The sequence below is a fragment of the Dermacentor albipictus genome, chromosome 7, assembly GCF_038994185.2.
Source record: "Dermacentor albipictus isolate Rhodes 1998 colony chromosome 7, USDA_Dalb.pri_finalv2, whole genome shotgun sequence".
Taxonomy (NCBI): domain Eukaryota; kingdom Metazoa; phylum Arthropoda; class Arachnida; order Ixodida; family Ixodidae; genus Dermacentor; species Dermacentor albipictus.
In genome coordinates, this window is record NC_091827.1 from 136,718,278 (window position 1) to 136,735,614 (window position 17,337).

The window sequence follows — 17,337 nt, forward strand, 5'->3', positions numbered from 1 at the left end:
TCTTGAAATGCGTCGGCCTGCTGCGTTTCCCACTTGAACTCGACGTCACATTTAGTTAGCTGTGTCAGCGGCTCAGCCATGCATGAAAAGTCCTTGACAAATCGCCTGTAGTAGGCACACAAGCTAAGAAATCTACACACTGCCCTCTTGTCGATGGGCTGCGGGAACTTTGCAATGGCAGCTGTCTTCTGCGGGTCGTGGCGGTCGTTGACGGTCTTCGGTGGGCTCTGTACCATTCTGGCGAAAAGTTCTTCCTTTACACCACGCATCAGTAGGCGGACTTTCTTCTCCTCAGACATTTCTGGGTCGGCGTGGCGGAATAGGCAGCTCATTTCTACTGTAAAGATCGTGGTGGTTTCATTGGGCAGCCGCACTCTGGTTTCTAGTAGTGCTTGGGCTCGTTCTCGGCGTACGACCCTTGTGAAGGTCTGCAGGAAGCCGCTTCGGAACAGGTCTCGCGTCGTTACGGTGGCTTCTCGGTTCTCGAACCACGTCCTGGCAGCGTCTTCCAATGCGAAGAAGACATGTCACAGTTTGTCGTCGCTGTTCCAGCTGTTATAAGCAGCGACCCTCTCATACGTCTCAAGCCAAGTTTTCGGGTCCTCAAATGTGGAACCGCGGAGTGTCGGTGGTTCCCTGGGCTGCTGCAGCGTGATGGGGGACGCTGGGGCTGCCATTGGGGTTGCCTTGTCCACAATCTTCTTGGTCTTCTCAGGGAGAAGTCCGTGCTCTGGGGGCAGCTGTTGAAGACAGCGGCTTGCTCGATGGTCTGGGACTACGTTGGTGTTCTCTTTGGGGTCCGGGCTTGGATCACGGCTTGTCGGAGGCGTCTAGTACATGGACGAAAAGCACCTCCACCAGCTGTCACGTGGTAGTGACGTTAAAGAACACAGTAGCAATACTGTGAAAGACAAAACTAGCTTTTATTGGGTGAACTTGTGCCCACAAAGACAGGCTACACTTAACGCACAACGATAGCAACGAACACAATTGGCGATCGTCAAAAATCTGATCAGCAGGTCAAGCACGTCGGCTTTTATAGATCAGCCGTCGAATGTTCCAGATTAACCCCTGGGACCTGCGTGTCTTCCACAAAGTTCTACATGCAATCAAATTACGCAAGTTGCAGTGAAAGACAGTGGACGGAACCATCGATAACATTCCAGAAACTTCTTTTACATGCAGGCGCGTCTTGCACTGTGCGATAACATTTGTTAGGCGGCGAAACGTGGTCGTCCGATAAAGATAAGTACACATGTCAATATGGCTGATCTCAGTAATGAAATCCGTGCGCCTGCGCGGTTGTGTTGCCTAGGGTTTATATATATATGTACATCGATGACGAAGAAATAAAGAAGTTGTTAGTGCCAGTGCGTGCCGTACCTTCATTTTGTGGTCCGTATCTGGTGTTTGTGCTGGAAGTTTAAGTTCACAATTATGTACCAACTAGGCCCAAATGATGTTTTACTGTAGTAAACCTGCTGGCTTTGTCGGTGGTGTCTTGCGTCACTGGCAGTCACTACATCTTGATGTAGTGGGCAACTTTGGTGATCAGGAACAGCTAATACTACTTCTCTTGTATTTTTGCGAGTGTACAGGAGAATCCAAGGTGCCCAGCTCTGATTGTCATGCAGGGTATGCAAGACCTCTGGTCAGCGTGCTGCTGGCACAACAAAAAGGTAGTTTGTGCAGACTGGGGAATTCTTTTTTATGAAGATGTTGTTGCACAAGCAAAATGAAGACAGTCCACGCTGAAATACCCCAGGGACAATGTTGGTCTTGCATTCTAAGGACTCCACAAGGCTTCATAACTCCGGGTCTGCTCATTGCAGTTTGGCAAAGTCGTCTGTGGTTTTGTTCCTACGAAGGAGTCGCCATCCAGTTCATCTTGCGGTGGCGGGTCAATATGGGCGTGCGACAGGCAATCGGAGTCGGAAACCCCATCGGGCTAGGCGGCCTGAAGGATCCTTTCAGGTTTCCCGCCAAAACAAGGCGTGGTGGTTGCCTGCCACTTTGAAGTGCCTGCCATATATGTAAGGCCAGTAATTCGCCATAGCCCAAATGATCGCAGGGCACTCTTTTTCTGTCGTAGAATAATTCACTTCCGCTTTTGAGAATGACCAGCTGGCCTAAGCTATGACGCTTTTAACTCCATCTTTCCTTTGAATTAGTATAGCACCGAGGCCTACGCTACTTGCATCGGTGTTGATTTTCGTCTCGGCATCTTTGTCAAAGAGTGAAAGCACCGGTGGTAACTGCAGCTGTCGTTTCATCTCCTGAAATGTGTCATCCTGCCGTGTTTGCCATTTAGAGTTACCTTCAGTTGTCGCGAGATGAGTTCAGGGTTCCACAATTCTTGAAAAGTTTTTTACAATGCACTTGTAATAAGCACACAGGACAAGGATCTGTGCACTGCCTTCTTGTCAATGGGCTGTGGGAACTTAGCGATGGCAGCTCTCTTCTGTGGGTCAGGACAGACTTTAGACTTACTGATGATGTGGCCTAGGAACAGAAGTTCTTTGTTAGTGAAACGGCACTTTTCTGGCTTCAGGGCGAGTCCAGATGACTTGATCGCCTTTAGTACTGTCCGAAGCCGCCTCAGGTGATCTTCGAAATTCGTGGCAAAAACTACAACGTCATGCAAGTTGACAAGTCTGTTACTTCAGTCCTGTCAAGACTATGTCCATCACATGCTGGAACGTTGCAAGCGTAGACCAAAATTTGAATGGAATCACGTTGAACTCAAAGAGGCCATCTGGTGTAATAAACACAGTCTTCTCTCCATCCCTTTCGTCGACTTGAATTTGCCAGTAACCAGTCTTGAGGTCCATCAACGAAAAGCGCTTAGCATTGCAGAGTCTGCCCAATGTGTTATCTATTCGTGGGAGAGGGCATACGTCCTTCTTGGTGATTTTGTTCACGCGGTGATAATCGTTGCAGAAGCAGACTTTCATTCTTTTTCTTTACTAAGACCACAGGAATGTCGACAGGCTTTTTGATGGCTGATGTCACACAGCAATTTCGTCGATTTGTTGCCTTTTAGCTTCTCGTCCTTGCGTCGACACATGGTAGGAGCTTTGGTGGAATGGTCGAGCAGATTCTTCGGTTATTATGCGATGCTTTGCTACTGGTGCTTGCCGAATCTTTGACGCCATTGAAAAGCCGTTTTTGTATCGTCGGAGAAGACACTTGAGCTGTTTGTGCTTATTCATGGGGAGGCTTGGATTTATTTCGAAGACTGGTTCTGGAGCTATGGTCATCGAGGTAGATGTGGCAGAATCAAAGAAGACAAATGCATTGCTGGTTTGCACAGTTTCCTCAAAGTATGCGATCGTCATGTCCTTGTTGACGTGCTTGAACACTTGACTTAACTTGGTCAGCATCAGTTTTGTTTTTTCTCCCTGCAGTTGAGCGATCCCTCCTGCAATGCAAATTTTGCAATCGAGCAGTAGACGTTGGCTGCCTTTGTTGACGCCTTCTACGTCTGCGGGCATATTGGTGCCGATGGAAACAATGCTGGAGCGAGGTGGGATGCTCACCTGGATCCCAGCTTTGTGGGGGCGTTCGGTACATGCACGCACTAGCACCTCCACCACATGTCATGTAGTAGTGACCGTGAAAAAATACAGCAGTAAAACTGTCAATAGTTTAACTAACTTTTTATTGTGCAAACCTGTGCCCACAAAAGCAAGTTAAATTGAAAGCACAATGATAGCAGTGAAAACAGCTGGTGACCGGCAAAAATTTAATCTGTCGGTCAAGCGCTTCGGCTTTTATACATGAGTCATTGCAGTTTCTAGAGTAATCGCTGATGCTGGCACGTGTTCCAGAAAGTACTACACTATTCACATTGTGCACAGCCAGATTACACAAGCTTCGGTGACAACAGACAACGCATACAACCATCGATAACATTCCAATAAATTCCAATCATGCAGGTGCATCTTGAGCTGAGCGATAACTTTAAGCTGTTAGTGGGTGAAACGGAGTTCCCAAGAAAATGACAAGTACACATGTCAATATGTTGGGACATTGCTTCGAATGTAAACTGAAATGTTGCATTGGTGCGGCCTCTATTCTGAACGCGATCTGGTAAGGGGGAAAAAGCTCCTTCCATAGAGTTTCTTGGATATTCGGCAGCGTTAGTAGCCACCCACCACCAAGCCCAACATGGGGACACTACAGTTTTAGAGAAATCTGCAGACGCCAGCTATGTGCTGCCACTATAACCTTATAAACCCAAAGCTACTAATTTGCCCTTGGTAGGTCGGTTCGGCAGTGCAGCCTACGCAAAGCCCAGGACAAAGGAGTGTGTTGCCTCTACTGAGGGGCCTTAAAGGTCCAAACACTCAGCATTGGCTCAAACCCCAGGATCCCCTTTTCCTCACGCACAGCTAAGCCACGCACGCCTACATGCAGGTGGGTCCGACCCTCATGTGCTTGGGAACATGGTGTCGCAACACACCAAACGCCTGCTGACGCAGACACTTCTGCAGGGACACAAGGTTTAGTGACAACAGACACAAGAGATAGATTCAACGATAACCTTTGACTAAATTACAAATAATGCAGGCGTGTCTTGCCCTGAGCAATAACATTAAGTTGTTAGTGAGTGAAATGCAGTCCCCGAGAAAAGGATAAACACATGTGTAAATATTGTCACAGGTAGAAAGACAAAGAGTTGTATAGAGTATTTACAAATTACCTCTGAGGAGACAATGCGGCTGATAGTCTAGCCTAAGTTTGCATTGTCTTTTTCATTTTAGAGATTGTCGTTATTCTCACTCTGCTTGCAGCACCGCGACATTACTTCCAATGGTGAAAGCGCCGCCTCAGCACCTACTAGAAGGTGGCTGAGGGTATGGCTCGAGGTGACAATGTGTACGATGCTGGATGAAGGGGACAATGACCAGGAGTTTGCGATGCTCAAAGTGCCTAATCCAGCAGTATGAGATGCCATTTAGGGTTGACAATAACGACAATAGAAGGAAATGTGTCCCATGCTGCTGCAGTGAAAGCAGATTGGCTGGTCGTCAGTATTATTGAGCTGGATCCTAATAGCGCCAAAGTGCTGCGAGTGGTCAAAGAGGCAGAGCATCAGGGCTAATCCAAGGGCAACTTAGGTAACAGATCGGTTGGATGTTTGCAGTTGTTCTGGGAGAACAGCTTGAATTAAGGAGGTGAATGGAGAATTTTCAGAAAGGTGCACCAAAGAAGAAGATGGTGCCACAGCCTCCATTTCACAGTGCACAACGCATGCAAGGCTATTGGCAGTCGATGGCTGAAAGGAAAAAGAGCGTAATCGCATGACACATGGTGGAGGTTTTGGGAAGTTGCATGAACTCTTGGACGATGCGACTTTTTGCACCTTCGATGTGGCACTTGCAGGCAATTTTGTGGACAGTGGAGCAGTCTTCAAAAACGAGCAAGCAGAATGCATCATCGGCAATGCTTTTCAGAACGTGGCTTAGTTTGTCAGCCTGGCGACAAAGAGCTAGAACACCAAGCAACATACGATTTGATAGGTACCTGAGCCCAACAGGAGAGTTCTTTCGCAGCGGCGCACTAGCAACCAGCAAGCCTGTGAAGAGACTGAGTAGCTTATGCTTGCAAATGTCCCACTTGGTCAGATCTGGATCGCAAGTCTCAGAACAGGTGCATGCTGCAGCCTTGAACGTATGCGAGCATTGCTGTTGGGTCCCAGCGAATGTGCTTAGCGAGACGCTCATGTGTCAAGCCATTAGTGGACACTGACGGTGGAGAAGGTGACATGGTTACATGGCTGCCTGGGTATTGATGTTGCGGTTGAACCAGTGGCCTCACCTGTCGGTATGGCAGGACAGCCGAGGACAATACTGCTGCAGAGTTCCATCTTGCTCTGAAGCCCATACCTCTACCAAGATGTTGCAGGTACGCAGATAGAGGCAAATTAAAAATGCATTCATACAGTCTACTAACAAATTATCATAGAGCATCCAATATGCTGGATGGTCTAGCCTAAGCTCTGCAAAGTCTTTGTCTCATTATTGATGGTCGTCATTGTCACTCTGATCACAGTACTGTGACAATATGCAAAATGTACAGGGTGTGCCAGGTAACTTAAGCCATGTTGCTCAATGAAAAAAAGATTGAAAAAATACAGTACAAGATACAATTTTAAGACTGTTAGGAATGGCTGTACGGGGTGACAACGTGCCAGCTATTTCAGCCTGCTGCATGTGTTCCAATCCAACCGGACGGGGTGCACTTCAGAGAACTGCGAATAACCGCCAGCCACGTGGCGCGGGGTCGGCTCAGGAATGTGCTACCCGGCGCGCCACCCGGGACAGAGCAGAGTTCTACGAAGCCCCTCTGACGTCGGCTCCGGACCTTTACACCTGTGTGTGTGTGCGGCACTGAAACCTGTGCAACACATGTATGTGAGCCCGCCTCCTCCAAAAGGGCGGGTCATCTTCAATGACGTCGAACTAGGACGTCGAGCGGAGAGGATATAAGCAGTGATTGTCGGTTGCTAGTGGGTGTTCGTTGCGTGCTCGTTGTCGTGCTAGAAATTTACTCGTGGGCTGTGTGCTGGTAAGCTGTTTGCTGTATGTTAGTCTTGCGGGCTCCATATGGGAGTCACGCTAGACTGTCGATGTATGTACTGTTCAAAATGTTAATATGAAATAAATCCTGCTCTCCTAAGTCCCGACGAAGAGTCAAGCTCCTTCTTATAGCTACGACTGCCAAATCTAATAAGACCTATGGTGTTCGGTCGTCAAACTTCGATGACCAATGACCATATGTCTTAAAACCTCGTCTTACACTGTTTTTTCAATCTTTTTTTTTGTTGACCTTCGCTAAACTTAGCTGGGGCATCTCATATATAGACCTTTAAGTTTACGAAAAAAGCAAGAAAGGAGGTGCTAGCATATGTCAGGGTGAGCTGGGGTGTTTGTACTGCCATTGCCACATTTCAGTTTGGCAATCGTGTCTGTTTAGCGTTTTACTTGTATGCAAGATGCAGAAAACATAGTAGGTTAATGTCGAACAGTGATTTAAGAATATGTCCATTCTTCATTACCTGCAGACCTCCTTACAGCAGATACTTTGGTGAAATAGGGTACGGTAGCTATGTAAGAGAAGCCATTTTCAAGAATGTCAGCTAATGCAGATGACGTACTTGGCTGGTCGTTTTTGAGTGCTCCAAAGGGCTCCGACAGCATGCATTACATTTAGCTGGTTCTTTCAGAGCCTTGCTCTCACTTTCGACGTGGGACAGCGACCAATATCTGATGCAGTTCAAGCTCTATGGCTCCTGCAGTTTCCATTGTTGGTGTGACATCAGCTGGCCTCAGCACCTGCATGCCTCGTTTGTTTACAAGAGAAGGCATGCCGATGCGTTTACTTTCCCAGTCTCCGACTGCTCTGGCAAGCCAGCAGCAGATTCAGCATTGTAACACTCTCTGGCGCCAATGAAGAGCAGACTCCACATCATTGCAATCAGAGTCGGAGCACGGCAAAGACCAGTCAAATGTACCGTAAGAGAAAATCTTATTGCATAGTATTCTGGGCTCTTTACATAGACGAGGAACATTCTCACAAAGTGCATCCTGCGCTGCATGATAAATGTAAAAGCTTTTGATCCTGTACAAATTCCTATGAATGGGGTAAAAGCCGGTAACACCCAATCAGCCATCGCCACTCGCAAGTTCCGTCACCTATAAATGGCACATAAGGCAACTCAATATGGTGCCCACAGAGAGTATACGAAACCCTGCGCACATGCGAGTCCTTCACGTCAGCTCATATTTGGCTTAGCGCTACAAGATGGCTCTACCTTTTTCACAATCACTTTTGCTAAGTGACACCATGTGCCACATAGACGCCTCAGTAATGCGGATACGGTGCCTCATTAAAGTGGAAGAGATCACGAATGCCAAGTGCATTATTTGTTGTGGCATGAAGGCCTGCTGTGCAAGGGCTTTGCCTGCAGATGTCATATGTCCGGCAGAAGCCGCCTGAGCTGGAAATTATTTAAGACCGGGAAGGTTCTTATCAAGGTACGTTAGCTTGTCTCGAATCTTTTCCTTTGTGCTAATCATGACGCCCCGCAAAGCGTGCCTATCGTGCACTTCCCTTTTGCAATGAACAGTTAATTTTACTGCTCTATGATGTTATGAGTTATTACAAGTTATGAGCAGATATTTGTATTTGATAATTAAAGGAAGGATATCACTGAGGTTATCACAACTGCAATTTGCTAGCGTGTGCACATGTAAAGAAAGCCATGCCGATTGTTTTATTTTTGATGGTGCAGTCATATTATTGTTCGAGTGACGAGGAGTCACGAGAGAAGCTTATTGCGCTCCCATTGCGAATTCAGTGTCTTGTGTTTTATGTTCTACCAATCTTGTTTTCAGGGCCGCTGTAGCTGCAAAGCTTGGCTGCGCGCTGGCGCACGGGTTGCAGCCCAGAATGTAAACACGTGTTTCTGGCAGGCCCAGACAATGGCGACCATACTGCGGGCTGCTGCCGGTGAAACACTGTCAAATACTTACTACGCCCACCCACATAGGTCTACTGAAGCCTTTCTCTAGAGCTGTGACAAAGTGATACAAAGATGTCAAATTTTATCTTAAATGCTCGCGTGTTCTCGTTGCACTGGCCACAAGAGCACAGTCCAAGCATGACCACGCGACAGAGCACGGGGTGCAGCGAGCACAAAAACATGCTTTTTCAGCAAAACGAGACACCGTGGCAACCACACACTACGAGTTGATGCAGGCGAAGCCTGTGCAAATACGTCAGATGCTTGCACACGTACTACATATACTCGGGATCAAAGCCACGCCATTGTTTGGGCTGCTGCAATACACTGTCACAAGCGCTATTTTTGTAACTAATGCATTGATTCTCCATAGAAAAACAGACAAATGTATGCACATTAGCAGATAACTTTTGTTTTCCTAAGTGACTCCAGAAGTCACTGCAGACGAAATGCTCACTGCACATTTTCATCAGTGGTGTGACCAGCTTGCCAATTGGAAACTTGACAACCCGTTTATTCTTCTGCGCCGCATTTTGCGGAATTAATGAAGGTTCACTTCAGTTGGCAACAGCTCTGTTGGTGCATTACGGCATGTAGCACATGCAATTGTTCTTGAACTTCATCTTGCACAAACGATGCGTAAAAAACAGATAATCAAGATTACTGGCCGCCACGAAGAAAGCAAGCAAATTCGCTACCGCCGAGCCGCCTGCGGTTACTCCGATAGTCCTTGAGAAAATTCGCTGATGGCCGCGGGGTAGCAAGACAGTCTAGGGAACTTGCGAATAGAGTGCCTCGACGTAGTGGCGCGCTACATCGAGGCACCCTACCATCGCTTCTCTTAACAGCACCACCGCATACTGCCTACGTCAGCAACTGCAGGAGGGGTGTACATATTTACGGCGATAGAAAGGCAGTATTAAAAAGAGTTGGCAGCCACAAGGAGGTCGCGTGGCAATCACAATCCTCCTCATTCACTCTACCTGTGCGCATCCACTGTATGCTGTTTGCGGTCCGCCCAACTTGCGAAGCGCTCTGTGCAGCCTTCGACCACGCATTCAAACTTGGGATGGTTAGTCGACGTAGGACGTGCCGCGAAGATAGGGTTGTGAGACTCCGCGATGTGCAGTTCAAGCAAGTACTCCGTTGGCAGTGCGATGCGGCACTGCGCGCACGTGAGATGGTGGCGGCTAGCGTAGTGACTCTCGAACTCGCGCACGCTGTCGAATTCCCGCGGGCATGCGCACCTCAGCGTCCCGCGGTGGCGGCGCTCAAGTGCACCGGGATCGCAGTCAGCGTCGAGAACTGTCACCTTGTGCCTTGCGGATCGCGCACTCAAATCCACGCCTTCAGTGAGCAGGATTCGCACTTGACCGCTCGAAAGCCGCAACGGCTCAACCGTCGTCCAGTCCATACTCGCGCGGGCTTGGTTCGCGGTATTGTGCCGAAGCTGACATCCGAGCCACACGCAGCAGGCTACCGCGCGATTACTGCTACAACCGCGAATATTCAACTTCCTTTTATACCATAAGCCACTAGGCTGCTGATGATGACTGCGGAACAACAGCGAACCTTTCTCTACGAGCGACCTGTCGTCAGAACAGCGCAGGAGCATTTTTGACCGCCGCATGTCGTCGTAGTCGCTGGCGAGGGTAGCCATTGCTTTAAAGTCTTGTCGCCGATATATGACGACAGTTGCGGACGTAACAGATCATTGTTCACTAGGTGAGCGGATTTGAAGTAGACGCCGGCTAATTCGCGGAGAGCTAATGAAGTGTGCTTAGCATGGTGGACACTTAGCAGGGTGGGCACTGATTTTGCGGCATGCACATCGCGTGCTCGTTTGTTTCCACCGTGCTTGTGCGTGTGCGCTCGTTTCGGTGAGGCCGCTCGGCGCGGGTATCGCGAAGGGTATCGCTCGCGCGTCTTGCGCGGCGCCGTTCGCGCGAATGCTTGGCTCGGTTGGTCGCGTGATGTCGAAACATGTCACCGCACTGAACGTACACGCCGCGCCGCACGCTCGTTCAAAGAGCTGTTTTTGTCTTGCACAAACAGCCCCCTTTCGACAAGTCGTGCTGTCTTTTTAAAGAATGCGATACCCTATTGGCTCGCGTTGCGACAATGTCCCGTGTTCGCCTGTGTGTATTTTAACATTTCAGAAAGACTTATTTGGAACAAAGAGAATGAGGTGTTTGAGGACGTAACGCGGTTGCCGACTCTAGCGGTGGTCGCGTATACTACACTATGATATGCTGCGCTGTGCGCCCCGTCGCCATATTTGTCAGTGTCATTACGCGAGAAAATGAAGCGCGAACCAAAGTTGAGCGTAGAATTTGATGACGTTGACATGTCCGTTACAATCGCAGCGTTCCCGTGTCAGGCGTGTGCTCTTTAAGAGCACAGTAAATCTGTCAATTATGTTTCTAATGCAGTATAATCGCCAGGAGCAGCAGGCAAAGTAGTGGCAATGTGAAAACAGCGCTTTTTCAGTGCACTGGCAGGCTTGGTGCGAGGCTATTTTTTTTTTTACATTACCTCAAGGGTTTGCTTGTCCCTCTGTGGTCTATTATTGCAGATCCGCACACACGGGCTAATTAATGTGAAATGCTCGCCAATAAATGTGCATTAGTGTTTGTCAATGTCATTGCCTTGGCATGTTGCACAATTGGCATTTCTCTTAGCTAATGTTCTAAAGAAACCTGGTGCCAGTGCTCGTTCAAAACCCAACGATATTGCACTGTTTTGTAGCATTCTGTTTCATCTATTCTTTTCACCGTTTGTCACTGGCTCTGGCAGCACCAGAGCCACTTGACTATAGAAAGCAGGTGACTGGAAAACAAAGTCGATGTTATGAAATATGGTTGATTTCGTACGCATACAGGCCATGCTGTAAGCACTTACAAGAACTGTATGCGTAGAAGTTTCAGCTAAATAGAAGCAGCATTTGTTGCACTTGGACTGAACAGTGCAGTGTGCTGCAGTGAAAATCTGCTGCAGCAAGCACAGCAGTATACAGTTGTGTTCTTCTGGGGGGCTATTGTGTAATTGTCCACCTAATGGACATGTCCACTTTGTCTGCTGCTGAAGTGCTTGCTGCTTGGCTGAGGTCGCTTGCCTCTCCTGATGCGTGCCGTAGCCGAGCCAATCAGAACTTCAGCAGCAGACGAAATGGACATGTCCACTAGGCAGACACTTACAGAATAGCCCCCCCTGCTCAACATTCAACGCTCTCATTATGTTTGTTATTTGCTTTATTGCAGAACTATTGATTTCTTGTGGTGCTTAATGTTCCAAAGCTGAATTGCACTGCAACATAGGTCCAGCTCTATTTTTTTATCTTTTAAAGGCTGTTTTAAAGAAGCCAGTGGAATCAATTTGGTGGCAGTGCAGTATTGAACCTTGTTACTTGCTCACTTCACATTGCAATGTGTTTCACAATGAAGTGTAACACCATTACCCACTTTCTCATTTCTTGTTTATCTGGGCCTGATTACTTTGGCTTGGACCTGGTTTATTTTACTTTACTTGAGGTACCCTGATAGATATGTGAAACATGGGAATTGCAGCATACGCTTTTCACAGCAGGTCATGAATTTCACAGCAAAAAATGATTCTGCACATTCTGTCATCAAAAAATGTTACTTTAAGATCAAAGCATTTATGTTAAACATTTTTGTTCAGTGCCATGCTCATTGTGGATAATTAGCAGCTTTTTATTATAGGCAGGTTTTGACTGGAATTCGGTCGAGCGTCCTGCATGATGGGACGGCCGTCGGGGGCCAGCACAGGTTCTGGCCGGTCATTGTTAGGTGGTCCTGACCCCAAGAAACGTAAGTAACATCTTATTTTGGTTACCTTGAAGGAAATTTGGGTGAAGCTGCTAGGGCTCGTGGTATTCTTGCCATAAAGTTTTATTCCAAGATTAATGAAGAATTTACTGGCATTAATGCATGTGTGCACAGCCAGTGGGCCTCTTTACTTTATGGCATTTGAGAAGCTTATTGAAACAATTGAGACCAGCGACTGCTTTGAACATGAGTGGTTTATTAAAAAAGTAGCACGTGCTTGTGACAAGGAGCCATTCTCTTGCTCTTTGAGTGCCTTGATGACAATATTTTACAGGCCCCTGCTCTCCCAACTTGCCCTGAGATAGGCTTTGGCAGGCTATTCTAAGCACCCTTCAAGAGGGTAGATGTTCATAGATCTTCTGAGAAATACTTTGTTGCCTGTGCGAAGTAGACAAGTCCTTGTTATTCCATCATGTCCAGAGTTACTTTTTCCAATTCGGCACATTTTCCAAAATGTTCTTGGACCCTGGTCTTCAATTAACACCACACCGCCTTTGGACAGTGGTTTTGCTTGTCGCGACTTTGCTTCAATGTGAAGCAAAGTCGCGACTAGCAAAACTACTGTCCAAAAGCGGTGTGGTGTTAATTGAAGACCAGGGTCCCAAAACATTTTGGAAAATGTGCTGAATTCTTCGAAGTATGATTGACCCGGGAGGAACAAATACAGTCACGAATCGCACACAGAAGCTGCTTGAAGACGAGTTTGAAGGTCGTGAAGCTGACTTGGTAGACAAAATAAACAGATATTCTGACCGGGCAATTCACCAAACCCGTTTACGAAGGTCAGGACCAACCGGAACTGGATGCCCCCATAACCTTTTAAGAGGTTTATGCAGCGGCACACTCCTTCAGAAAAAACACGACCCCAAGGGTAGATCAGGTCACGAACGCAATGATTCGCCATCTAAGTGACGACACACTCTGGACAGAGGACGGCATCCTTCCAAAAGAATGGATGGAAGCAAAAATTATTCTCATTTCTAAACCAGGTAAGCCTCGTAACATCAACAACCTTCGACCCATCTCCCTAACGTCGTGCGCTGGGAAACTCTTTGAAAAGGTTGTGCAGGTCCGGCTCTCGCACATCGCGATCGCCCCAATTCCCAAAAAACTTGCACCCCAAGTAGCATCCCGGATGACGCAGAGCAAGGGTAAAGACTCTTCACAAATGTTTTGGGATGGGACCGGGAGTGTATTATACGGATGCCAGTCGAGCCAGCTCAGACACTTTCACGATAGTCTCTACATGCAAGAACAACATAACAACGGCATCCTTCAAAACTGCCTCGGCATGCGTGGCAGAGGCTGCAGCCATCGCCTTGGCCATTCGGGACGCCGAGCACCAAACCAATTCGACTGTCATATTATCTGACTCGCAAGTGGCTTGCCGCCTGTTTCTACATGGAACGGCACCCAAATCAATAATCAAAATTTTAGCCACTCAACTAGAGCGTCACCACACTATCGTATAGTGTCCGGCACACGAGGGACTGGAAGGAAACGCGAGGGCAAACCGTATTGCTCGAGGATTAAACGTCCAAGCAATGGCATGGCCTAGCGACGACCTTCCACCGAATACTCGTGACATCTTCTTACAGCAAAGGCAGGAGCGGAGACGTTTTGGACATCCTCACTCCGATTTAAACAGTCAACAGGAGAGGTACTGGCATCGTATTCAGACAAATACATACCCCAACCTGTACTACCTACACAGAATACACCTCACGAGGTTCACTGACGAGTGCCCGTGGTGCACAGACACACCCACACTAAAACACATCACATGGGTGTGCCCCAGGACGCCTCCGCACATAGACAGCCCCATATTACACCAACATCCACTGATGAGGAATAGGCAGTGGGAGGCATGGCTTGCGAACGGGGGTGGGGAGAGCCAGTTGGCTCTTCTGGACCAATCCCAGCGAGCCGCTCGTGCCAGTAGGGCCCTGGAATAGGGGCTCCAACTATCGTGCCTCATTTTATTTATATGCAATAAAGTTTTACTCTCCCTCTCTCTCTCGCACGCGCGACTTTGCTTTGACAGTAGCTCCTATTTCCTTTAGATATTTGTGATGCCATCTTTTCCACCAAGCTTTCACGAATTTGCATCTACTTTGCAGTGCTTCTTCAACAGCTTCGTTGTATGGCCTTGTTTGTCTGTCTTGAAGCTGTTGTCTGCCTATGATGTCTCCAGGTGTCAGTGGCATGGGCTCATTAGTGTTCTCCATACACGTAAGTTAATGGTCAATTGCTAGTAAGGGCTCCTTCAGCTTCTACAATTGTGCGTAGCTCCTCGACTGGAGTTGTTTTTCTTGAAATGATTTTTAACATTGAAGTCTTCAGGCTTCGTATGAGATGCCCGTAAAATCCTCCCCACTACGGGCTGCACTCGGCTATCGTTCCATTGTATTTGGTGTATACTGCGGTAATCCTTCCCCCGTTCTTGCCTAGCAGCTTCAAGCATTCCGTTGGTTTCCTTCTCAGCCTTTGTAAAAGTCCTGGCATTGTCAGAGTAGGCAATGGCAGGCATATCCTGTCTTGCGGTGAATCGCCGGAAAGCTTGTTGAAGATTTAATGCTGACATGTGGTTAGTCATTTTCAAGTCTACATGTCTCGTTACCATGGAGGTAAAAATTACTACGTATTGTTTTACGATCTCGTATCTGTTTTTCGCATGAAGTGTTCCGGTGAAGTCAACTCCCGTCGCTTGAAATGGCCCCGATTCGGTGACTCTGTCCGTCAGAAGGGGAGACATAACTTGAGTGGCCGGTCTTGTGTTATGCTTCTTACAGACCGTTTAGAACTCTTTTGACAGCTTGCCGACTTTGCAATATCCAGTACTTAGCCCGCAGTTGCACTAGCATTGCTTCAACTCTGCCGTGTCATATTATTTGATGAACGTGACATATAAGTAGTTATGTGAAATACCCGTCTTTTGGAAGTACAATGACATGTCGGCTTGATTCTTGGCTGTAGTGCAAACATCCTTCCGTTCTACGAGTCCTCTGGCGTCACAGTAGATTTCTTGTGCCCTTATTTTAAAGGATTTAGTGCTGAAATGAGCATTGCCGCTTGTTTCCTTGAGTGGTACTTGTGTTTGTCGTATCCACTATATCTCTGCAGTTATAATCTCTTTTCCTGTTAATGGCCCCGTGTTCTCTTCTTGCATTGTCTATGAATCTTAATACCCATGCCCATATGATGACTGCCGCCCATATGATGAATAATTTATTTACAAGATTAGCTTATTCTCTGTTGTTCCTGTGCAGGTGTGACATTGCGCTTCGTGTTGATCGTCGATCTGCACATTCGTGTGAATCACGCTTGCCCTGTCTGGCTCCACGGAGGTACTCCCTTCGGGTCCGTGCCACCATATTTTTTAGTTCATCAATGTCTTTGCTTATACCTTGTGTGAGTAGATTGGCTGTATTGTCTTCACCTTTAATGAACGACCAACTCATTTGTAGTTTTTTTTTTCTCTTACTTCTGCGACTCTGTTGGTAACAAATGTATCCCTTTTGCTTGTCCCTTTGATCCAATGAAGTACAATCATTGAGTCAGTCCAGCCAGCTGCTTCTTTAATTCTTTCAGTGAAGTGACTTTCAATGTAGTTGCTTAATCTTGATTCTATCACCGCTGTCATTAGCTCATCTTGCTAAACTTAGCTCTTTGATTAGAGCGACGCGGCTTTTCGCTCTCAATAGCTTTGACTCTTTTGTTCAATCATTGTACACTACTACCAAGTATGCTGCCACTCTCTATGCTGTTGGACTCGCATCGGCAAACACATATGCAACTTGTATACTTGTACTATTTGATCCTTGCTTGCGTAGCAGCATCGTAGAGTTTCTACAACCCCCTGCTCCTCCACTTCAAACATCTGGTCCCTCCACTTGTTACATTCTTCTTTTGCGAGTGGATCATCCCATATGACCGTAGTGTTATAGGTTGACTCTGTTTTGGCCAAGCACTGGTGTGCATGGGCCTGTGAGGTCACTGAGGAAAAGAGATAAGAAGCAGCTAATAACACAGGGCTTTTTGAGTGCGTGGCTACATCGTAGTGGCGTCAGTCTTTTGCTTGCATATCACTTCTCTACAGGAGTGGACACAGCATGATGTCAGAAGTGGGATTGACCTCCCCTTCCTAGTTTCCAGTGCAGTGCTCACCATGCACTTGGTCTGCCTGATTACAACCACGCCAGCGGCAGCCATCCTGCCACCGACACTGTCCACCTTCGACCGGACTCCTGAACGGATTATGTCATTCGCTCGTTTGTGTGTAGCTCCACTGTTTGTGCACAATTTCCTATCGTTTGTAGTATTTTATCGATTCATCATAATTGTCATTTGCAGAACTGCAGCCCTTATATAGTAGATGCTGCCTTTCCGGTTAAAGATGCTAATAAATAATTATAAATAATTGAACTTTCGTCCCTTGCTCATGCTAGGTCTCAGGTGAACTGCTGACTTTTATTGAGCTCAGAAGCGATTCCACTCCAAAGCTCTTCGGCCAAACTTTCTCTTTTCCATCTTGGGTAGTTTAGCTATGGTATTTATTCGAATCTAGGCCGATAGTTTTAAAGCAAAGCTGTCATTGTCTCTTCCTTCGGCTTTCCCACCGCTTCTGCTGTCTGACACACTGTGTCGGGGGCTTGTTCAGAGCGTGTGTATATCGTGAAAACCCGTGTATAATACGAACCCACATATAGTACGAGGTGAAATTTTTGGGACTCGAAATGAAAAAAGAAAAGTTTTATCCGCGCATAATACGAGTTAGGAAAACTTGAGGAAAACATTTATTTAACAATCCACTTGGATAGCGCGGCTGGCGAAGCTCGCTTCAGCAGCCCGGTCAGCGTCACTGCAGGCTCACCTGAGCGTATCCATTCTGCGTAACACTGCTTGACCACGTCCTTGAACGGCTTGTTCACGCAAATATCTAAAGACTGCAGCTGAGAC

General features: G+C 47.3%; 1 protein-coding gene across 7 annotated transcripts in view; it reads left to right on the forward strand.

Annotated features, from left to right (window-relative positions):
* Positions 1-9,800: 9,800 nt before the first annotated feature.
* The window catches only part of LOC135897804 (uncharacterized), a 419,017-nt gene continuing 411,480 nt past the window's right edge, over positions 9,801-17,337 (forward strand). For 4 of the 7 annotated variants that reach the window (XM_065426504.2, XM_065426507.2, XM_065426509.2 and 1 more), the window contains exons 1-2: positions 9,801-10,255; positions 12,253-12,360. In XM_065426504.2, the coding sequence (XP_065282576.2) occupies positions 12,288-12,360 (73 nt within the window). In that variant the 5' untranslated portion in view covers positions 9,801-10,255; positions 12,253-12,287. Of the gene's footprint in view, positions 10,335-10,752; positions 11,037-12,252; positions 12,361-17,337 lie in introns of those variants that run through there. The other 3 variants (XM_065426505.2, XM_065426508.2, XM_065426506.2) reach the window with 2 other exon arrangements.